The sequence below is a fragment of the Zootoca vivipara genome, chromosome 5, assembly GCF_963506605.1.
Source record: "Zootoca vivipara chromosome 5, rZooViv1.1, whole genome shotgun sequence".
NCBI lineage: Eukaryota > Metazoa > Chordata > Lepidosauria > Squamata > Lacertidae > Zootoca > Zootoca vivipara.
Genome location: NC_083280.1, coordinates 5,942,183 through 5,965,905, shown reverse-complemented (window position 1 = coordinate 5,965,905; position 23,723 = coordinate 5,942,183). Strand labels below are relative to the sequence as shown.

Genomic DNA, 23,723 nt, shown 5'->3' with positions numbered 1-23,723 from the left:
CTCAATCCGGTCCAGAGCAGAAACCCTCCGGCTCTAGCGGAACCACTTACTCCCGAGTAGACCTGCGTGCGTGCATGTGTGCGTGTGTGCGTGCACCTGGAGGTGGCTCGGGCGCCGGCTTCCCTCTGCCTCCTCCGCGCTACTCAAGCAGCTTCGCTTTCGGGAGAGACCTTTTACTTCCGAATAAGCCGCTCCCCGCTCCCCTCCCGTCTTCCCCGGCAGAAGGAGCCCAGCCCGAGCTCGCTCCGGCCCGTCAAGGCAGGAGGCGGGGATCGGGGCGGCGCCGGGGGCGGCGTTTCGGGGCGGGCCGGTTGCGCCCTAGAGGTGCCGGCGGCGGGCCTGGCCGTCGTACACCCGTCACGTCGGGTCCCGCGCGCCACAGCGCTGTCCGAGCGAGTCAAGACCATGCCCCGGCCCGCGGGAGGCTCCGTCGGGCCGTCGGAACGGAGCCCGCTGCTGAATTACCGGCTATGCAGCAGCGTCTCGGTGGAAGCGGAGCCGTCCGCGGCCAGGGCCGCCGGGGCGCGCAAGCTGCCCACCTTCCTGGGCGTCGTCGTGCCCACGCTGCTCTCCATGTTCAGCGTGGTGCTTTTCCTGCGCCTCGGTGAGTGGGGCTTTCCCTGCGTGGCTGTAGGAATCTGGCTTGTATTATGACTTTTATTATTTAGTTCGGAAATCGAGTTCAGCGCGCCTGGCGGAGACCGTACCGCGTCTTAAGAAGCCGCCTGACCCGAAAAGCTCAGTTTGGAGGCGGCGGGGAAGCGCTAGCACTTTGCCTATGCTCAGGAAACCTGGCTCTCAGAGCTGGAGAACCAGGGGAGGGAGCAGCCCTTTGGTTTTAGCCTCATCGTTGCCGCTGTAGGCGTTAGGTGATCTCCAGTCGCTCACTGGAAACTTGCCTTGGAGTGGCAAGGGAACAGTGCCGGCCTGACTGGGCAGGAGGGATCCTCCAGGGCCGATGGGAATCCAGTAATATACTAGGCCACAGGATTCCCTGCTGCTAGTGAGAAGATGCATTTGAGATGAAGGCTCTCTGTTTTAAAGCTCAGTCTGTTCAGAGGTTGCCATCTCTTCCCCTGAACTTGTTGTCCTTCCTGTTTAACCCAGGTTCTCCCTGAGGCAATAAGCCTTTGTCCAGGTGAGGGCTTCTATAGATGTTCCTCATAGTATGTTATCCAAAATACGCCCTCTGTTCATAAAAAGCTAGCATCTCAGGGAGCAATGTCGGCTAGAAGCCTTCTCCCTGTGATCCTAGGTTTCTATGGGCAGGGGTTATCATTTATGCTTTTGGTCATGTTACTTCCCTGCCAACAACTCTGCTGTCTGGAGTGGAACAGATCAGAGCCGACTCCTGCAGTGAGAATTAAATCCTAGTGACTGTCTGCTGACTTCCTCTTGGCTTCGGGGCACCCTCCCCAACAGCACATTATAATTAACCAAGTCTTCTAAGTCCTCATAAGGTCCTAACTCCTACACTAACCCGTAGCTTATCTAGCACATCAGTGCCCTACTTTGGGACCTTTTAACTAGCCTGGCAACTTCCCCCACCAACCCCACCAAATGCCAGCTTCCTTAACACCCTAAGTAAGTGGTTCTCAAACTTTTTTCTCTGGGCCACACTTTCTCGATAAAGACTTGCTTGTGCCACCCCGAATTTTTCATTGATAAGAAATACATTAGATGAATAATAATAATAATTTATTATTTATACCCCACCCATCTGACTGGGTTTCCCCAGCTACTCTGCGTGGCTCCCAACAGAATTAAAGTGAAAAAACTTCCCTAAACAGGACTGTCTTCAGATGTCTTCTAAAAGTCAGATAGTTGTTTATTTCCTTGACATCTGATGGGAGGGCATTTCACAGGGCAGGCACCACCACCGAGAAGGCCCTCTGCCTGGTTCCCTGTAACCTCACTTCTCACAGTGAGGGAACCGCCAGAAGGCCCTCGGAGCTGGAACTCAGTGAATGATGGGGGTGGAGACGCTCCTTCAGGTATATACTGGGCTGAAGCAACAACTTGTGGCAGTGTAAACATAGAACACAACTATTTATAATATGATCACAGGTAAAGTAAGGGACGCAAGTGGCACTGTGGTCTATACCACAGAGCCTCTTGGGCTTGCCGATCGGAAAGTCGGCGGTTCGCGACGGGGTGAGCTCCTGTTGGTCTGTCCCAGCTTCTGCCAACCTAGCAGTTTGAAAGCATACCAGTGCAAGTAGATAAATAGGTACCACTGTGGCGGGGAAGGTAAACTGCATTTCCATGAGCTCTGGCTCTTGTCACGATGTTTCTTTGCGCCAGATATGGTTTAGTTATGCTGGCCCCATGACCCGGAAAGCTGTCTGTGGACAAACGCCGGCTCCTTTGGCCTGAAAGTGAGATGAGCGCTGCACTCCACAGTCGCCTTTGACTGGACTTAACTGTCCAGGGGTCCTTTACCTTATTATCACAGGACATCCAGAAGGTATAAAACAATGCAGCTACGTAAGAGCAGAAATAATTTCCAAAATATAATTATAAACTCTTATGTACCTTAAGGATGTATGCAAGCTCGGTGAGAGGCATGAGCTTGCTTTTGCTGGGAACTCTCACCATCTCATCAACACAAAGAAGCCTTTCTCTTTTCTGGTCTTCCTCCGAATCACTTGATGTTCTTGCTCTCCTTTTGGAAAGATATCTACCCATATTTGGCGAATAAAAAAGATATTGTCATACTATACTATACTACACCACACTGAAATGTTTAAATGTTTATTTGATGGCCCTTGAATCTTCCATCACACTGAGAACCACTGTCTTACAAGACCCAGAGCCACTCTTTAAACCCTGCATTGCTTTGCGGGGACCTCGAGTTCAGCTGCACCCTCTAGCCTTACTCCCCAGAACTCCCCCCCCCCTATCTGGCGCCTGGAATACAGTGTCACTCTAGGGCAGGCTTCCTCAAACTCGGCCCCCCAGATGTTTTTGGCCTACAACTCCCATGATCCCTAGCTAGCAGGACCAGTGGTCAGGGATGATGGGAATTGTAGTCTCAAACATCTGGAGGGCCGAAGTTTGAGGAAGCCTGCTATAGGGTTCCTGATCACCACATTAAGCCCTCATACTATTTGCACTAGTGGCCTATGCCCCACAAAGACCCCTCTTCTGTTAATTTTGTTGTTGTTTAGTCGTTTAGTCGTGTCCGACTCTTCGTGACCCCATGGACCAGAGCACGCCAGGCACTCCTGTCTTCCACTGCCTCCCGCAGTTTGGTCAAACTCATGTTCGTTGCTTCAAGAACACTGTCCAGCCATCTCGTCCTCTGTCGTCCCCTTCTCCTAGTGCCCTCAATCTTTCCCAACATCAGGGTCTTTTCCAGGGAGTCTTCTCTTCTCATGAGGTGGCCAAAGTATTGGAGCCTCAGCTTCAGGATCTGTCCTTCCAGTGAGCACTCAGGGCTGGCTTCCTTCAGAATGGATGGGTTTGATCTTCTTGCAGTCCATGGGACTCTCAAGTGTCTCCTCCAGCACCATAATTCAAAAGCATCAATTCTTCAGCGATCAGCCTTCTTTATGGCCCAGCTCTCACTTCCATACATCACTATTGGGAAAACCATAGCTTTAACTATACAGACCTTTGTCAACAAGGTGATGTCTCTGCTTTTTAAGATGCTGTCTAGTAATACTCTCACACTTTTAGCAGTTAATTTCTACCTCCCTTTTATAAAACCCTGACAAACAACCGCAGCCCCTCTGCTTTTGGTCTCTCCTTTGGTCACCATACAATCCAAGGCTGCTGCCTCTTATGAACTTGCCCCACTCATGTTATTGCAGTAATGGCTACCTAACCCCTTTGCAAATGCCCACCTCTGTTCTGGGCTATAAATACTACTCCTTGGCCTACCCGCCTGCGGTGAATTTGAAGCGCCTGCAGGGAACCAGGCTGGGATTGATGGAGATGTTGTAGTCCGAAACATCTGGAGGGGGCACCAGGTTGGGGAGGGATGGGCTTTGGGCCTTTACCCAGCAGCTTGAATTGGACTTGGGGAGAGAATAGGCAGCTGGTGTCCGGGGGTGAGCCAGGGAGGACTGAGGCAGCCTGGCCTGTCATTGGCATCCGTCTGTCTTGAGAGACAATAGAGTGTGCCTCCGGGGGCAAAGTCAAACTGCTGTGTTAGCAGCACTGAAGTTACCTCTCCGTGGTGCAAACCTGAGCAATGTGTCTGGAGATCCTGGGCTGGCCAGACGACAAGACCCCCTTCCCTCTGCCTCCCTGATGGGGTCCAAAGGAAAGCAAAGCAAGACGTTTGGCACCAGCTTGGCTGCAGGAGTTGCCGGAGGGAGGCGTCCAAAGAGCCATCCGACCATCTTAGGGACTGCACTCCAGATTTGTGTACGGTTTTTACTCCAGAGTTTTCCAAACTTTTTATGTTGGTGTGACACACTTTTTAGACATGCGTCATTTCATGACACAGTAATTCAGTTTCACTAGCAAACGGGAGGTTAAACTCACTCTTTTCCAGCCCCGGGAGGAACTCGGGGAGCGTTCACACGACACAGCCACACACACTGCAGCTGACACAGTAACATGTCACGACATGCGGTTTGGAAAGCTGCCTTTTCTTCTTCCAAAGATAGCCCACAAGGCAGCAGAGCTTTAGGATCAGAGTTTTCCTTCTCCTAGATGGGCCACCTTCCCAGGTGGACAAGCCCCATCTGCCCCTCACTTCCCTCTACAGCATGTGCAGAAACCACCTTCTTGACCGCTGGGCTCATCCGTTCAATCCGCCAGAGCCTGTCTTTACTTGCAGGAGAAGTCCCTGACTCGCTGAAGTTTTGAGACCCATCAGCTCCCCTCACTTGGTTTAGCCAGCCAGTCGAAGCCATTTCCTGGGGTGTGGCTGCTGTCGCATGCTGACACCTTCTAGGAGCCACAGGTGAGAGCTGAGTGCAGGGTGGGGACCGAAGGTGGACAAACTCCCCCAGAAGGAGGATGACGTGTCCCCCACCAGAGGTACCACTCCTCCCCTAACATCCCATATGTCAGCCCAATTGGTTATTGTATTGCATTTACCGGTATATCCCACCTCCTTCTCATAGGAGCTCAACACAGGTCTATGGTGCTCCCTCTCCTTATTTAATCCCCACAACTGTCCTCTGAAGTAGGTTAGGCTGAGAGGAAGTTCACCTGGTGGGCTTCAGGACTGAGTGGGGATTTGAACCCTGGTCTCCCTGCAGGCCCGGCTCGTCGTAGACCCCCGGTGGCGCAGTGCACCATGGCGCGGGGCTGGTAAGCTGGGCGCCGGCCTGGGAAGGAGGGCGCCGCACGGCTACCAATTGCGCCCTGCGAGGGCGGGGCAGGCGGCGGAGCGATCTCCGCCCCTCAGCACCAGGGCGCGCGATCTGCTCAAGACGGCCCTGTCTCCCTGGGCCTACTCTAACCACTACACCACACTAGCTGTCTTCATATGGGCTGGCAGTGGCTTTTATTGGTTGCAGGCAAGGGATGTTCCTAGCCCTACCTGGAGATGCTGAGGATTGAACTTGGATGTTTTTAAGCAGAGGTTGGATTATTTAGCTATTTTTCCAGCATTGCAGGGGGTTGGACTAGATGTCCATCGGGATCCCTTCCAACTCGACAATTCTACAATTCTTTGATCCTCTCTTGCTGCGACCAGCTTCTTCAGTCTGCTTGAGCGCAAGCAAGCGTGCCTGCTTCCCCCCCCCCCACCCCAACACACACCTGATGTTCGATCGCAAAGTGCTTTCTCTCAGAAATGGTTGTGGCAGCTGGGAAAATGAAGGAAGCGAGCCTGTAAGTGCTGGCCGTAATAAGCCTTCGCTCTTCTTGGGCTTTGGGCCAGCCGGGGTCACTCCAGTCGTTATATCCCCTTGCGTCTTGATTAATATCTTTCTGCAGCTGTAATGGAGCACTCAGGCTGCAACTTGCTGTTAATTAAGTGTGCAGGGTGGCTGTGCGAGAGGTGATGTTGTTTCTAAGTTCTGGGCTGGAACCGCAACTGGATTAAGGCACCGTCTCATAGGCACAAAAAATCCGTTCAGTCCAGCATCTTGTGTCTCCCAGTGGCCAGCCAGATGTTTTGGGGAAGACCAGAGCAACAGCCCTTCCTTGCTGAGTTTCCCCATGCAGCAGCTATTGAGAGATACATTGCCTCTGTATGTGGAGGTTCCATTTAGCCAGCACGGCTAATTCCCGTTGGTGGATCTGGCCTCCATGGATCTCAAGCAGGTCCAGTGTTGGAGGTCAGTATGGCTAGCCTCCTGTTGACGGCCCCAGAACAGACCCTCCTCCCGCCAAGGCCTGCATCTGTCATTACCGGTGCATTCCTTGCATTGCATGGGGTTGGACTGGATGGCCCTTGGGGTCCCTTCCAACTCTACAATTCTATGATTCTATAAGTGCGGTAGCACCCCAAAAGTAATCCAGCTTCAAGAACCCAACTCTGGAAATCAAGCAGCAGGTGTGGTGCAGTTGTAGAGAGAGTGTCTGGCATAGAACCTGGAGAATGTGGAAGATTTCTCCCTCCAAACCCGAGCACTGAATTGCAGAAATGACTTCCAGAGTGTAGTCGTGTTAATCTGTTGGCGGTTGAAGCAAAAGTCTTGCGGCTTCTTCAAGAGACTTTCTGGTTCGATTTGGCTGAGGCTTTCCTGGCCTTGGGGAGTCCTCTAAATTGGGAGGCACAAAGTTGCCGAAATGGTGGCAGTGAGGACGTGTGTGTGTGTTTCAAAACACGTTTTTGATTACCGGTATATGTCGAGTTCTTTGCATGCTCAGAGGAACGGAAGCATTGCAGCAGGGCTAGGTCAAAACTGCTGTTGTCGGCTCTGTTAAAATGCGTGTTTGTTTTCAAGAGTTCAGAACGTTTGCACCAAAGCAGGAAGTTTGCACATCTGTGTCTAAATCTAGATGCAGTGACTGTCACCAACAGTTAGCACTTAAATCGGTTCGATGTTGTTTGCTTGTTTCAAAAGATTTCAGATTTATTTCTGTTAAGTGAGATAGCGTTGCAGGCCTCCCTCTCTCTTTTGAGGGGCAGGCAGTATTTCGGAGTCTCTTGCCGTGTGCCTATCTGGAATGGCTACAGATGGAGTATCTGCTTTACTCAGGTCACATTTATTTTTTTTATGACAAATGGCTGCCCATGAGAAAGCAATCAGGCAGGCCTGCAAGAAATGGAAGCATCTCTTACTTAGGGGGAGAAAGGAAGACGTTGGATCACGTTTTTCCCTCCTTCACTAAGTGATCACCCGTGTTCAGTCTTCAGCCTTTCTCTCCCCGGTGTGAGAAGCTACCTTATACTGAGTCAAGCTTGGTCCACCTACCTCAATATTGTCCACTCTGACTGGCAGCATCTCTCTGGGGTTTCAGGCAGGAGTCTCTCCCAGCCCTACCTGAGATACTGTGGATTGGGACCTTCTACATGCAGAGCAGATGCTCCAGCTATCCTCTGAAGAAGTGCTAGTGTAGGATTCAAAACAAGGCACATGGTTTTGAATACATTTGAAATATACGTCTATTCGTAAGCTGCTCTGTTGTTTGAAATGCAGGTTCTTTGTCCTGGAATCAGACTGCCATCATTTGGCTTGACTCGCTTGCCTTAGTAATCTGAACAGTAAAGGTAAAGGTAAAGGGGCCCCTGACCATCAGGTCCAGTCATGTCTGACTCTGGGGTTGCGGCGCTCATCTCGCTCTATAGGCCAGCATGACAAAGCTGCTTCTGGCGAACCAGAGCAGCGCACGGAAATGCCGTTTACCTTCCCGCCGGAGCGGTCCCTATTTATCTACTTGCACTTTTGATGTGCTTTCAAACTGCTAGGTAGGCAGGAGCTGGGACCGAGCAACGGGAGCTCACCCCGTTGCAGGGATTCGAACCGCCAACCTTCTGATCAGCAAGCCCTAGACTCTGTGGTTTAACCCACAGCGCCACCTGGGTCCCAATCTGAACAGTCTTCTTTGCAAATACCCACTTATGCGTAGTCAGTAGGGTAAAAGGTAAAGGGACCCCTGACCATTAGGTCCAGTCGTGACCGACTCTGGGGTTGCGCGCTCATCTCGCATTATTGGCCGAGGGAGCCGGCGTATAGCTTCCAGGTCATGTGGCCAGCATGACAAAGCCGCTTCTGGCAAACCAGAGCAGCACATGGAAACGCCGTTTACCTTCCCGCTGTAGCGGTTCCTATTTATCTACTTGCATTTTGACGTGCTTTCGAACTGCTAGGTTGGCAGGAGCTGGGACCAAGCAACGGGAGCTCACCCCATCACAGGGATTAGAACCGCCGACCTTCTGATCAGCAAGCCCTAGGCTCAGTGGTTTAACCACAGCGCCACCTATGAGACTCTTAATCTCAGGGTCATGGGTTCAAGCCCCGCGTTGGGCAAAAGATTCCTGAATTGCAGGGGGTTGGACTAGATGACCCTTGGGGTACCTTCCAACTCAACTGTTCTTTGCTTCTAAGATTTTGACTCGTGACCAACCTGTCTGATTTGCGTGGGGCAGACGGGGGATTTGAAGTTGGTGGGGCAAGGACTTTGGACTCAAAGCCTTTCAGTTCCCACAGATTCGGCTTGGTAGTTTTGTTCTTCGTTGCATTTGGTTTAGAAGCACTCTGGGAGTGAGATCCGGCTTCCTCATTTCCATCGCTCATTGAAACTCTTCAATTCTGCTTTTTCAGCACGCGATTTCTGCAGTCTCCAATATGCTCTACAGTTCTATTTGGGATTGGGCACAGAATCTGGAGCAATGGCTTTCCTAAGCAAATCAAGTTTTCTAGTCCATATGAAAAAGCTGTGGCAACCAATTATGATTCCAGTGCCTTCCACAGTTCGCCCCCGCGCCCGCCCCCCACCCTTTTGAAGTACTGTAGAAAGGTTCTCTCTTGCCAGCTTTTTGTAAGATCACAGTTCTCCAGCAAAGTTTTAAACCTTACAGCAACATTATGTTAATTATTATTCTAATTAAGCTTATTGTTTATTTTTTGTTGTTTTTTTGAAAAACAACAACTGCTGGTTGAGGGAGTCCTGTGCAGGATCCAGAAAGCAAAACAAACAGAATGCAGAGCAAAGAGCCTGAAGATAACAATTTGTGTGTGTGTGTGTGTGTGTGTTAATTGTGGTGAAGGTAGAATGGATTCTATACCAGGAAAAGCTCAATTTCCTGCACCACTTCCTATATCCCTTATACAAGTCTGCAAAAAGTTGTTCCCTTGCAGGCATTTTCAAATATTTTGATCTGAACCCCATGGGGGGAAACAGGACACAGGGTGCTTTGAGAACTGTCCTGATCTTCCTTATGACTCAGGATCTGCTCATTATCCTGGGATCCTCTCTGTTTGAGCAGAGGGCAGAGTCCGAGCCGCGAATTTCCTCTCCTCGGTCGGCAGGGTGTGTGTGTGTGTGTGTGTGTGTGTGTGTGTGTGTGTGTGTGTGGCACACCCTCTACAGATCAGGGCAGCTGGGGACAGTTTAAAGCTGTGTCTACAGCCCACGAGCTCCTCCGCAAGACTCAAATCCATTTTCTCTGCTCATCATCCTTTCTGGATCACTTTTAGCTTCCCCCAGAAACAGCCGGGGGTCAATCAGGGTCATCCCTCTTGCAAAATCTGCCTGCAGAAACCTTTCCCTCCTTTGAGTCTTGCAAGTAGCATTATCTCCAGTCTCCGTTGCGGGACAGAATAATACAGCTTGGGGGCGAGGGAAGCCTTATCTTGGAAGTGAATAAAAGATATGGGAAACAATGGGAGGTATTGATATCAGCTAGGGAGGGATACTCAGGTGGCGCTGTGGGTTAAACCACAGAGTCCAGGGCTTGCTGATCAGAAGGTCAGCGGTTCGAATCCCTGCAACGGGGTGAGCTCCTGTTGTTCGGTCCCAGCTCCTGCCCACCTAGCAGTTCGAAAGCACATCAAAGTGCAAGTAGATAAATAGGGACCACTCCGGCGGGAAGGTAAACAGCGTTTCCGTTCTGGTTCTCCAGAAGCAGCTTTGTCATGCTGGCCACATGACCCGGAAGCTGTCTGCGGACAAACGCCGGCTCCCTCGGCCGATAGAGCGAGTTGAGCGCCGCAACCCCAGAGTCGGACACGACTGGACCTGATGGTCAGGGGCCCCTTTACCTTTTAGGGAGGGATAGCTGAGCTCTGGCATTTGTTATGTTCAAAACTGGAGCAGGGAAATCCAAAGGGCCGCATTCCCACTTGTGGGGGCCGCATGCTGGTCAGGGGCGTGGCTAGAGGCAAAAGTGGGTGGAGCCACAGGAGTGAATCTTTGTACAGCATAGGCTACATTCTGGCCATGGAGAAGTCAAGAGTTTTCTGCCTGTCTCTACATTGGCCACCCAGGCACACACTAGAAATCATCACAGTTCAAGCACACAGTTGTACGGTAGGAATCTGCCTTATGCAGCTCCTTGGCCTATGTAGCTCAGAATTGTCTGCCCTGCCCTGTGGGATGTGGCACTTCAGAGTACATTACGGAAAAATCTTCTTGCCTATCTTGTTCCCTAGATTTCTACTTGCTGCCGTTTTCTTTCCCCTTCTTTTTTTGGAACACGGGAGCCTTTCCAAAAAAAACCCACCTCCCACCTGTGGGTTGAGGCTGACGTGGTCGAATCCTTTTGACTACCTCACTTGATTCCAGTCACATTGTTTGCATCAGGAGGCACAGAAGAAAGAGATTTGTTCCACTGATAAACTAATTACCGTCTGGAGACTTAAGGTGGACTGGTGGCTTTCATTTTGTGCTAGTGATTTTGTAGGACGTGACAGAGACTTATACGTGGCCCAGGATGGGGAAACGGTCCCAGGCATTTCGGTGCTTGCAGTGGAAATTCCAGTTGGTCCCCCCACCCTCCCCACTAATAACTGGGAAGTTCCCTTGCACAAGCTCCGTTGAAATGAGTGGGTCTTGCTCAGCAGAACTTCCCTGTCAGGTGAGACACAGCCATGGATGGTTCTAAGCCATAGTCCACTTTGCTGATGTTACAGGAGACCCAAATCTCTTCCCTCCCTTCTGGCAGCTTCGTCATGTTGCCTTATGACAGGGCTGCCTCTGTTCTCAAATAACTCTGTGGTCTTATGAAAGTCCTCTTTCTTCTTTTTTAAAGAACTAACAAACCAAAGAGAAATTGAAAGCGTGGAAATCCCAGGGTGGAGACACTTTGGACTTTCCTCACACAGCTCTGGAAGAAGTGGCTCGATTTCTTCACCCGGCACTGACTGCGTTCCTTTCGCTTTGCTGCTGAGGTTTTCTGGAAATCTTGGGCTGTCAGGGCAGGGTGGCTGAGTAATCCCCCCCCCCAACACACACACACCACACAACCTGTGGTTGCAAGGGGAAAGTCACCACTTCCTGGGCTGCGTGTTTACCCAATGCCAGCTGAGCTGGCAACATGTGGAGGTTCACAACTTGCTTCCCCTCTACAGGATTTCTGCACAGAATTGCTCCGGAAACCTCTCAAAGGTGATGTATGGTGCCAGAACAGGTTGGCTCTCCTGGTCAGCCCCGTGACCCTATCTTCTTCCATTGTTTAAAAACTCAGATATATATGCCAATCACTGTAAACCTAGGTTACGGTTGCCACAGCAGAATGTCTAGGAGCCATCTTTTTTACAAGGATATTTATTATTACAGCCGTACCTTGGTTCTCGAACTTAATCCATTCCGGGAGGCTGTTCGACTCCCGAAACCGTTTGAAAACCAAGGTGCGGCTTCCGATTGGCTGCAGGAGCTTCCTGCACTCAATCGGAAGCCGCGTCGGACGTTCAGCTTCTAAAAACCATTCAAAAACTAGAACACTTACTTCCTGGTTTTCAGTGTTCGGGAGCCAAAACGTCCAAGTACCAAGGTGTTCAAGAACCAAGGTACAACTGTGGATATAGCCTATCTTGATTTCAGCAAGGCCTTTGAAAAGGTGCCCCATGATATTCTTGTAAAGAAGCTGGTAAAATACGGGCTAGACAATGCTACCATTCAGTGGATTTGTAGCTGGCTGACTGACAGAACCCAAAGGGTGCTCATCAATGGCTCCTTCTCATCCTGGAGAGTAGTGACTAGTGGGGTGCCACAGGGTTCTGTCTTGGGCCCAGTCTTATTCAACATCTTTATCAATGACTTGGGTGATGGGCTTGAGGGCATCCTGAGCAAGTTTGCAGATGACACCAAATTGGGAGGGGTGGCTGATACCCCAGAGGACAGAATCACACTTCAGAATGACCTTAACAAATTAGACAACAGAGCCAAAGCAAACAAGATGAATTTTAACAGGGAGAAATGTAAAGTACTACACTTGGGCAAAAAAAATGAAAGGCACAAATACAGGATGGGAGACACCTGGCTTGAGAGCAGTACATGTGAAAAGGATCTAGGAGTCCTGGTAGACCACAAACTTGACATGAGTCAACAGTGTGATGCAGCAGCTAAAAAAGCCAATGCAATTCTGGGCTGCATCAATAAGAGTATAGCACAGATCAAGGGAAGTAATAGTACCACTGTATTCTGCTCTGGTCAGACCTCACCTGGAGTACTGTGTCCAGTTCTGGGCACCACAGTTCAAGAAGGATACTGACAAGCTGGAACATGTCCAGAAGAGGGCAACCAAAATGGTCAAAGGCCTGGAAACGATGCCTTATGAGGAACGGCTTAGGGAGCTGGGTATGTTTAGCCTGGAGAAGAGAAGGTTAAGGGGTGATATGATAGCCATGTTCCAATATATTAAAGGATAATAAAAAAATTCCTTCAGTAGCACCTTAAAGACCAACTAAGTTTATATTTTGGTATGAGCTTTCGTGTGCATGCACACTTCTTCAGATACCTTTCGTGCATGCACACGAAAGCTCATACCAAAATATAAACTTAGTTGGTCTTTAAGGTGCTACTGAAGGAATTTTTTTATTTTGCTTCGACTCAGACCAACACGGTTACCTACCTGTAACTATATTAAAGGATGTCATATAGAGGAGGGAGAGGGGTTGTTTTCTGCTGCTCCAGAGAAGCGGACACTGAGCAATGGTTTCAAACTACAAGAAAGAAGTTTCCACCTAAACATTAAGAAGAACTTCCTGACAGTAAGAGCTGTTCGGCAGTGGAATTTGCTGCCAATAAGTGTGGTGGAGTCTCCTTCTTTGGAGGTCTTTAAGCAGAGGCTTGACAGCCATATGTCAGGAATGCTTTGATGGTGTTTCCTGCTTGGCAGGGGGTTGGACTGGATGGCCCTTGTGGTCTCTTCCAACTCTATGATTCTATTATACTTTGTTGTTGTTGTTTAGTCGTTTAGTCGTGTCCGACTCTTCGTGACCCCATGGACCATAGCACGCCAGGCACTCCTGTCTTGCACTGCCTCCCGCAGTTTGGTCAAACTCATGTTGGTAGCTTCGAGAACACTGTCCAACCATCTTGTCCTCTGTCGTCCCCTTCTCCTTGTGCCCTCAATCTTTCCCAACATCAGGGTCTTTTCCAGGGAGTCTTCTCTTCTCATGATGTGGCCAAAGTATTGGAGCCTCAGCTTCACGATCTGTCCTTCCAGGGAGCACTCAGGGCTGATTTCCTTAAGAATGGATAGGTTTGATCTTCTTGCAGTCCATGGGACTCTCAAGAGTCTCCTCCAGCACCATAATTCAAAAGCATCAATTATTTGGCGATCGGCCTTCTTTATGGTCCAGCTCTCACTTCCATACATCACTACTGGGAAAACCATAGCTTTAACTATACGGACCTTTGTAGGCAAGGTGATGTCTCTGCTTTTTAAGATGCTGTCTAGGTTTGTCATTGCTTTTCTCCCAAGAAGCAGGCGTCTTTTAATTTCGTGACTGCTGTCACCATCTGCAGTGATCAAGGAGCCCAAGAAAGTAAAATCTCTCACTGCCTCCATTTCTTCCCCTTCTATTTGCCAGGAGGTGATGGGACCAGTGGCCATGATCTTGGTTTTTTTGATGTTGAGCTTCAGACCATATTTTGTGCTCTCCTCTTTCACCCTCATTAAAAGGTTCTTTAATTCCTCCTCACTTTCTGCCATCAAGGTTGTGTCATCTGCATATCTGAGGTTGCTGATATTTCTTCCGGCAATCTTAATTCCGGTTTGGGATCCATCTAGTCCAGCCTTTCGCATGATGAATTCTGCATATAAGTTAAATAAGCAGGGAGACAATATACAGCCTTGTCATACTCCTTTCCCAATTTTGAACCAATCAGTTATTCCATGTCCAGTTCTAACTGTAGCTTCTTGTCCCACATAGAGATTTCTCAGGAGACAGATGAGGTGATCAGGCACTCCCATTTCTTTAAGAACTTGCCATAGTTTGCTGTGGTCGACACAGTCAAAGGCTTTTGCATAGTCAATGAAGCAGAAGTAGACGTTTTTCTGGAACTCTCTAGCTTTCTCCATAATCCAGCGCATGTTTGCTATTTGGTCTCTGGTTCCTCTGCCCTTTCGAAATCCAGCTTGCACTTCTGGGAGTTCTCGGTCCACATACTGCCTAAGCCTGCCTTGTAGAATTTTAAGCATAACCTTCCTAGCGTGTGAAATGAGCGCAATTGTGCGGTAGTTGGAGCATTCTTTGGCACTGCCCTTCTTAACTATGGCAATTTGATAAACAATTTGTTGCTGGATAGCAGATGAGAATTCATGAGTGATTCCTATGGGGAAACCACCGCCGATAACACGGTTTAATTCAGGAGGAAAACACATTTCCATTCGTTTGCTTTTTCCTTTGTTTCTTTTTATGATGGGGTTTCCAAAATTGGCAAATTAAGTTGCATACTTGTAAAACCTGTGTTTAAAACCAAAACCAGCCAACTCCCTCGATTCTGCTTATTAAACATAACTTGTGGTTTCACTTCGAGTCTCTTGACCAATTCTCTCCCCCCCCCCCATTTTTTTTTACAGGGTTTCCACAAGGTTTCCTCACAGTGGTTCTTCTTTTGCGGTAGCAGGCACATTCCGCAAGGCTGAAAAGCAGCAATACCAGTATTTTGTAAATCTGGAAAACTGGATTGTCGCAGTGCCCAGATTGCGATGGTGTCATTGTCCTGGGTCCTCTTACAGATCTCTTACAGCACACCCCCCCCCCCCGCCGCCATTTGCTGCCAGATATATATGTACTCAATTTAAAAATCAATCAGCTTGTTTTCAGATCAATACCTTGTTTTTGCTTTACAGCTCTGAGGCCTTAAGGGAACTCGGTGGAGTTTATAAATCTAAATAAGTCAGGCCTCGGCGCTTTAGAGCTTAAACGTTTCCGTGGAGATGGCCGGGAGGCTCTGATACAGCGTGAACGGACAGCAGTTTGACGCTGCTAGGGCTTCGCTAGCTGGGATCCGCAAAGATCTGGGCTGGGTTCTGGAGCCAAGGGACAGTTTTGGCCTGGTTCTGCCAGCGGCATGGGTGTGGGTGGGCCAGGAGGGTTGTGCCAGGATCAGTGCACCCCCAAGTGGGCAGCATCCAGCTTGCTTTGGAGACCTTGGGCCAGTCGCATACTCTCAGACAAGCCTACCTTAAAGGGTTGTTGTTGTTGGGTTGATAGGGTACGTTTACCTGTCTTTGGTTATTGGGGCCAGGCAGGAGAATAGTGGTGCAAACCAGGGTTAGAAACTCAGATAGATAAGCTAATTGCCAAATTGCACCTTAAACCTGGGTTATGTTCACCACAATTGAATGTCTCTAGGTCAGGCATAGGGAAACTCGGCCCTCCAGATGTTTTGGGACGTCAACTCCCATCACCCCTAGCTATAACAGGACCAGTGGTCAGGGATGATGGGAATTGTAGTTTCAAAACATCTGGAGGGCCAAGTTTGCCTGTGCCTGGTCTTGTCATTTTTATTTTTATTTTGCATTATTTATGTATTTGTTTCATTTCTATACTGTTTTATATTTTAAAGAAAACATCTCAAAGCAGTTTACAACCTATTAAAACTTCAAACAAAGCAATCGAGAATAAAACAAATTCAGGCTTCAAGGACAATATATCAGATTCTTCTTAAAGTGACACTTGGCTTTCCCCATCTTTATTTATTTATTTACCTACCTACTTACCTACCTACTTCATTTATAGAGCTGCCCTATAGCAGAAAGAAGCCAGTGCAGTTTAGTGGTGAGAGTGTTGGACCAGGACCTGGGAGACGAGGGTTCAAATCCCCACTCAGTCAGGAATCTCACGGTGTGACCTTGGAGTCAGTCGCAGCCTCTTAACCTACTTTGCAGGGTTGTTGTAGGGGATTAACTGAGGAGGGGGGGGGGAAACCATGTACTCCTTGGAGAAGAAGGTGGGAGATTAATGCAATAAATAAGGTCTTTGGCTCACCCGCTTAAGAAAGCCGGAAGGGCCAGCCGGATGGAGATGTCACTTGCCAACCTGGCTTCCAGAGTTCTCCACGTGGTCACAATTGGACCCATGCCAGTCGCAAAATGCGCCTGGCGCCTGGCTAATTTCTAACACTGGCGCAAACATTGGGGTGCTGCCCCACCGTGGAGGGGATAGGTTAGTTGCCACTGTTGCAAGGAGAATTGGATGGAGGTCTCAAGTCTTCCTTTGTTCCCGGTTGCCGAGCTTTTGCCCTCTGGCACATTGCCAGTCACGGCACCTTCCCATTTGGCTCGCTGCCTCTGGCTTCTGGCAGGGAACGGTGCCTCCTGGGCTTGCTTGGACAGATCCCTTGATTCACAGAGCTGTAAGGCACTGCAAGGTGATAAAATTCTCCAGGGCTTGGTTTTCGACATATCCTTCTGTGTCTCATCCGTACACAACACAGACAGGCCCGCATGGAATTCAGCAGCCAGATTGCTGACTGAGGCAAGGCAATCTGAGCGCCTAAGGCCAATTCTGGTGCAACTCTGTTGGCTGTCTATTCTTTCCCCCCCTCCCCCCCCTCCTCCTTCCTGCCCTTCACCCTAAGATCCCAGGTGTATGGTTTTTTTTATATAAAAAAAGTTTTTATTAAAGATTTTCATGGTTAACAAGGCTACATACATCCTCTCTGTTTTTTGCACCCACTTTATTTTCACAGTTGCAAGTCGTTTTACATTGTTTTTACTACTGTCTTCCTCTTTGGCGATCCCTCGTAGCCGAGTAAGATTGTCTTCCATAACAATGAGTCCGTAAGTGACTGTGGAGGCCAATTCTGGACCCACACGTCCTTCCACAGTGGGGACATTGGTTCCCAGGCGGGAGTTGACCACAGTGTGGATTTGCCAAGCGTGCCTTCCTCTTAGCACGTTTCTCCCTTGCGTTCTGAGTTCGAGTGTCTTCAAAGTCCATGACACCTTTGGTAAACGCTGTTCTCCAATACTGTAACCCACCCAGAGACCTTAGGGTGAAGGGTGGCTAATGAATGAATGAATGAATGAATGAATGAATGAATGAATGAATGAATGACGATAATAAAAAATATTTAGCCCAGCCCTCGGTTTCCTGTCGCTGAAACCATTACCAGTCTGCAAGATAATCTGACACCCCCAGATTACTAAATTTATGCAGTTTATAAAGCTGCATTTGGTCACTTTTAACTCCCCCCCCCTTTCCCATGTCTCCCCCACTGCCTTCCCATTGCCTGTTTTCGATTGTCAGCTCCTAGGGAGCAGGGACCGGTTTGTTTCTGCGCATGGATCTCTGTAGGACAGCACCCACGCTTGGTGTGTTGACAATGAGGAGAATGCGGAAGAGGAATGTGAGGTTTGAACCTGCGGCTTCCCTTCCCGGCTACTGTGAAGATGACTCACGTTACTGTGTTGCAACAACTCATGCATAAATTGGTCTAGTTGGCTAATTGGGAGTCTGCAGGTTACAAAGGAGCCATGTATTTAGGAAGTCACCGGGTCACCCAAGGTGATCTGGAGTTTTAGGTAGGCGAGCGAGCGGGGCTGGCATAGATTCCTGTGTCTCTCCTTCGCCAAGCCCCTTGTTTTCCATGCATGCCCCTTCCTCTATGACCCGCATGGAAAGCAGAGGAGAGACAGATCATTCCTTTGTCAGTCCCCTTGATAGAACTTTAAAACCCCGGTTTGCTTAGGGACTAGAAACCTGCATTCTCATCATGGCAGACTCTGAGCCCCTAAGCAGGCCAGTAACTTATGTGGACTTATTCATGAGGCTCTGATGAAGTTTTTGCTTGTCGGGAGCCCATCGATACCCTCAAGGGGACTGGGATGGCTGTCCAAAACCAGAAAGGGCGAAGGGGCTTCTTCACTGAGAGGGTAAAGACTTGCTTGGAGGGTAAGGGAACATGGGAAGCCTTTAAGGCAAGCACTCAGGTCCTTGCTTGGGGGCTCTTGTTCCAGTGCAGGAGTGGCCTAAAGAAACTCTGGGGGAAGGCAAGGAAAGTTGGGGCAATGTCCACCCTCCATATTTCCTCCTCTGTTTCTCTCTCCGTGCTGACAGGATTTGTGGTGGGCCAGGCCGGGCTGTTCCAGTCACTGGCCATGTTCGTCGTGGCCTATTTCATCATCGGGCTGACGGTTCTGTCGGTGTGTGCCATCTCCACCAACGGGGCCTTGGATGCGGGTGGCGCCTACTGTATCCTTCGCACGCAGACCCAACGAGAGTCCGGTTGGCCTAGAGCATCTTCTAGCACCTCTACAGCCAATGCACTAGGGGCTAGGAACTGGATCCGACCAGTGGGGCGGTTTCTTCTCCCGCCTGCACCCCACAGCCAAGTGCCCCAAGCAGGCGGGGCTGCCCAGTGCTACAACAACACCAGGAATCAAGGCCTGTGGGCTGCGGATTCCAGCTTTGCAGCGGGTTGGGCTAGATGACCCTCGGGGGACCCTTCCAACTCATTGAAGGCTGGTCCATTTGAGCAAAGGGGGCACTGCCCTGCCAACCTCAGTCGGCCCTTAGCCAGCCCCCTCCTGCCTGTCTTCCTACTTCCAACCATTCCCAGGGTTGGTGACGTCACTGCCATCATTGGCCTTTTGCCCCACCAATTTCTACTTTACACACCCCTTTGCAACTATCTGTGCCAGTGTTTCTCGAACTTGGATCTCCAGTTCTTGTTGGACTGCGACTCCCACCGTCCCTGACCACTAGCTATGGATGATGGGAGTTGTAGTCCAACAACAGCTGCAGACCCAAGTTTAAGAAGCGCTGGTCTGTGTGGTGGATGCAGCAAACCTTAGTTTGTCCGCCTTCAGCCTGATGCCCTCCTGTACTACAGCTCCCAGCATGCTGGTTAGGAGCTGATGGGAGTTGTAGTCCAAAATGCCTGGAGGGCACCAGGGCGGCAAAGGCTGCCAATCTCCCTCCAAATGGGGTGTAGACGGTACTGCTGGCACCAGACCCTCCTCTTAGTTGCCTTTCAGGGTCGCTGGGTCCCCTTGACCTCTATGTTTCTCCTTGACGCTCCGGGCGCAGACATGATCAGCCGGGCGCTGGGGCCCGAATTCGGCGGCAGCATTGGCATCATGTTCTTCTTGGCCAACGTTTGTGCTAGTGCGCTCTACATCCTGGGGCTGGTAGAGGCGGTCGTGGATGATTTTGGAGCCCCGGCAGGTGAGTGCCATGCAAAGCTTGCTGGGAGAGGCTCACCCCTGCCCACACTGCAGGGTTTTTTTTTTATCCCTGCGTGCGAGGCAGCGAAGGTGCCCACCCTGACCTCCTCCTTGCCTGTCCCCGCAGAGGGCGGCCTTGGCAGCTCTACCCAGGTCCTTCCACGCGGCTACTGGTTTGACCTCCTCTACGGCACAGTCCTGCTCTTCCTCTGCCTGCTGGTCTGCCTGGTGGGCGCTGGCATCTACGCCAAGGCCACCTTCCTCATCTTCCTGATCGTCATGCTGGTGCTGGGCACCGTCTGCCTCAGTTTCTTCGTGGTGGCCCCCCGCAAGGTGAAACTGCCCCCAGGCATCGACGGCAACGGCACGGAGCCGGGCAACGCCTCCTTTACGGGCTTCAAGCACAGCACCCTCCAGGCCAACCTGTTTGGTGAGTTACACTTCTGCACTTGAAAAGTATTATTTTGTGGGGGGCGGGGAGCACAGGAGCTGTGACTCGGGAGGAGGGGGGAGAGACACAGGAAGAGAGGGCCTTCTCTGTGGTGGCCCCTAAGCTGTAGAACTTCCTCCCCACAGAGCTGTGCCTGAAACCTTCTACCCTGTTTTTAGGGTGTATTTTGACCTGTATTTTGACCCCTGAATGGTCTAGCACAGGGATGTCCAACAGGTCAATTGTGATCTACTGGTAGATCCCCGCAATGTTTTGGTAGATTGCAGTCGATCTCTGGCTCTGTTATTTCCTCTGCGTCAGTAAATCTGACTCTTGCCCCACCCCCTCGTCCCGCTCTCCATTGTTGTTTGAACTCAGGAAGGAGGGAAGACAGAGCTCACTCCGTGTGGCTGTTTTCATCCATAGCGATGTTTTTGTGATTTCCTTGCCTCCCCCCCCCCAAACGAAACTCCCCTCCCAAAAAAGCCTGCACCTTAACCCCCCCAAAAGGAGGGCTTTCTTCCTCCCAAAAAAAGCTCAACAACTTTGAGCTGAATCCCTAAAAAAAGGGGGTAGATCACTGCCAGATTTTAATTCTAAAAGTAGATCGCAGTCTCTTGGGAGTTGGCCACCCCTAGTTTAGCATGTTGTTGCCATAGAGCTGGAAGGGACCCCCAAGAGTCATCTAGTCCAACCCCGTGCAATGCAGGAATCTCAATCACACACGACAGGTGGCCATCCAAACCTCCAAGGAAGGAGAGCCCACCACTTCCCGAGGGAGTCCGTCCCACCATCGCTTTTTTGGTGGTTTTCCCAAAGGAAAAAGCAGAGCACCAACTGTTTCAATAAATGCATTCTTCACTGCCTCCCATAGCCGACTACAGTGTGGATTACACCACGGGCCGCCTGATGAGCTTCAGCACCGTCTTTGCCGTCATGTTCAACGGCTGCACAGGAATCATGGCAGGTTCCAACATGTCAGGTGGGTGCAGGCTTTTCACGGCCATTTGAGAACAAAAGGGTCCAGGTTTGATTCCATGGCATCTCCAGATACGGCTAGGGGAGACCTGGAGAGACACTGCCAGTCTGTGAAGGCAGCGCTGAGCTAGATGGACCCTCTGCCTAAAAAAGGGCAGAGCTGCAAAAGGCTCAGAAGATGGCAGCCAAAATCCAAGAGGATGGAGCGACTCCCCTCCGAGGAAAGGTTGCAGCATTTGGGGCTCATTGGTTTAGAGCAGGGGTAAAGGTAAAGGGCTTGCTGATCAGAAGGTCGGCAGTTCGAATCCCTGTGACGGGGTGAGCTCCTGTTGCTTGGTCCCAGCTCCTGCCAACCTAGCAGTTCGAAAGCACGTCAAAATGCAAGTAGATAAATAGGAACCGCTACAGCGGGAAGGTAAACGGCGTTTCCATGTGCTGCTCTGGTTTGCCAGAAGCAGCTTTGTCATGTGGCCACATGACCTGGATAATAATGTGAGATGAGCACGCAACCCCAGAGTCGGTCACGACTGGACCTAATGGTCAGGGGTCCGGTAAAGGGACCCCTGACCATTAGGTCCAGTCGTGACCGGTGCTCATCTCGCGTTATTGGCCGAGGGAGCCGGCGTACAGCTTCCAGGTCATGTGGCCAGCATGACAAAGCCGCTTCTGGCGAACCAGAGCAGCCTACGGAAACGCCGTTTACCTTCCCGCTGTAGCGGTTCCTATTTATCTACTTGCACTTTGACGTGCTTTCGAACTGCTAGGTTGGCAGGAGCTGGGACCAAGCAACGGGAGCTCACCCCGTCACAGGGATTTGAACCGCTGACCTTCTGATCAGCAAGCCCTAGGTTCTGTGGTTTAATCCACGGCGCCACCTGCATCCCCCAGAGCAGGGGTAGTCAACTAATGCATCTTTCTTGATGGTAAAATTTTCGTACCGCTCACAAGTGCTCAATGGAAGGAGGATTCAGCTTGTGCCATAGAACCCCCTACCGCCCACCGAGAATCCTGAAACGCCCACTAGTGAGCGGTAGGGACCAGGTTGACAACCCCTAGTTTAGAGGAAAGCAAGACAAAGGTGACAGATAGCAGGTCATAAAATCATGCATGTAACAGAGAAAGTGGAGGGAGGAAAAGTTTTTTCTCCTAAAACTAGAACTTACGAACGTTGGAAGATTCAGGAAGTTGTTCTTCATGCATACCTTAGTAAACTATTATTACTACTACTACTACTACTACTACTATACTTATTGAATTAAATTTGTATCCCACTCTTCATCCGTTGATCTCAGAGTGGTTCAGAAAAATACAAGATGAAAACACAAAAGGCATAATAATTTCCAGAACACAACAAACCAATAACTCCCTCTCCCCTCTTGTGGAACTCCCTCCCACAGGAAGCAGCGATGGCCACTAACTTGAACAGCTTTCAGAGAGGATTGGACAAATAATAATAATAATAATAATAATAATAATAATTTATCATTTATACCCCGCCCATCCGGCTGAGTCTCCCCAGCCGCTCTGGGCGGCTCCCAATTGAATATTAAAACAATACAGCATTAAATATTAAAAGCTTCCCTAAACAGGGCTGCCTTCAGATGTCTTTTAAAATTAGAATAGCTGCTTACTGTATTTCCTTGACATCTGATGGAAGGGCGTTCCACAGGGCGGGTGCTGCTACCGAGAAGCCCCTCTATCTGGTTCCCTGTAACCTCACTTCTCGCAATGAGGGAACTGCCAGAAGGCCCTCGGTGCTGGACCTCAGTGTCTGGGCTGAACGGTGGGGGTGGAGACGCTCCTTCAGGTATACAGGTCCCTGATCCTGTCCTCCTTCCTTTCCTCAGGGGATCTGAGGCGGCCGAGCTACTCCATCCCACGAGGCACCATCACAGCTGTGATCTTCACCTACATCGTGTACAACCTGTTGGCTTTTCTGCTGAGCTGCACCTGCGACAGGTAGGCGTTGTGACTGGCCGCCAGGGGGAGCCCCTAACCCATAGCTCTTTACTTTCCCCCCTTTAAAGCAACAGCAACAATGAGCAAAGACTTCTGAAACCTGCCCTGTACTGGGGTTTAATACAGGTGGTACCATCTCTGCATTTTATCCTTGCAGCTCTACCCCTTGTTAAGGCGATTTTGGAATTATTCCCATTTCAAAGGCAGAGAAACTGAGCTGACTTATTCCGGGTATGTCTAAGGGGTTCCTGAGCTGAGCAGACCTCATAGTTTCAGGTTGGCCTAGAGATGTAATTTCTCCTCCTCCCCTACTGGGCATTTAAGAGGCTTTCAGGTCTAAAGCTTGGGACCAGCTTATTCACAAAGGGGCATCATATGATACAGTCCTTCTTTGGACTTCAGTTTATGTACGTGTACATGTTTGAAAGTTCCTTCGCAGGTGGGAAGGAATTATTATTAATTAGAATAGAATGCCTCCCTGCAGCTAGAAAGGAAGAGTGTCAGGGACGAGGATCGGCAGCTTTGGTTTCTCCCTTGATATATGGGGAATGGCCTGCAGCTCAAACAAGATGAATTTTAACAAGGAGAAATGTAAAGTACTACACTTGGGCAAAAGAAATGAAAGGCACAAATACAGGATGGGAGACACCTGGCTTGAGAGCAGTACATGTGAAAAGGATCTAGGAGTCTTGGTAGACCACAAACTTGACATGAGTCAGCAGTGTGATGCAGCAGCTAAAAAAGCCAATGCAATTCTGGGCTGCATCAATAGGAGTATAGCATCTAGATGTAGGGAAGTAATAGTACCACTGTATTCTGCTCTGGTCAGACCTCACCTGGAGTACTGTGTCCAGTTCTGGGCACCACAGTTCAAGA

At 50.0% G+C, this 23,723-nt stretch overlaps 1 protein-coding gene across 2 annotated transcripts in view; it reads left to right on the top strand.

The window, feature by feature from the left end:
* The first annotated feature begins 311 nt into the window (after nucleotides 1-311).
* Nucleotides 312-23,723, top strand: part of LOC118093583 (solute carrier family 12 member 9) — an 88,047-nt gene continuing 64,635 nt past the window's right edge. The window contains exons 1-6 of one of the 2 annotated variants that reach the window (XM_035132993.2): nucleotides 312-604; nucleotides 18,372-18,506; nucleotides 19,344-19,481; nucleotides 19,608-19,910; nucleotides 20,785-20,892; nucleotides 22,736-22,847. In XM_035132993.2, coding sequence (XP_034988884.1) covers nucleotides 406-604; nucleotides 18,372-18,506; nucleotides 19,344-19,481; nucleotides 19,608-19,910; nucleotides 20,785-20,892; nucleotides 22,736-22,847 — 995 coding nt within the window. In that variant the 5' untranslated portion in view covers nucleotides 312-405. Of the gene's footprint in view, nucleotides 605-17,367; nucleotides 18,507-19,343; nucleotides 19,482-19,607; nucleotides 19,911-20,784; nucleotides 20,893-22,735; nucleotides 22,848-23,723 lie in introns of those variants that run through there. The other variant, XM_035132991.2, reaches the window with a different exon arrangement.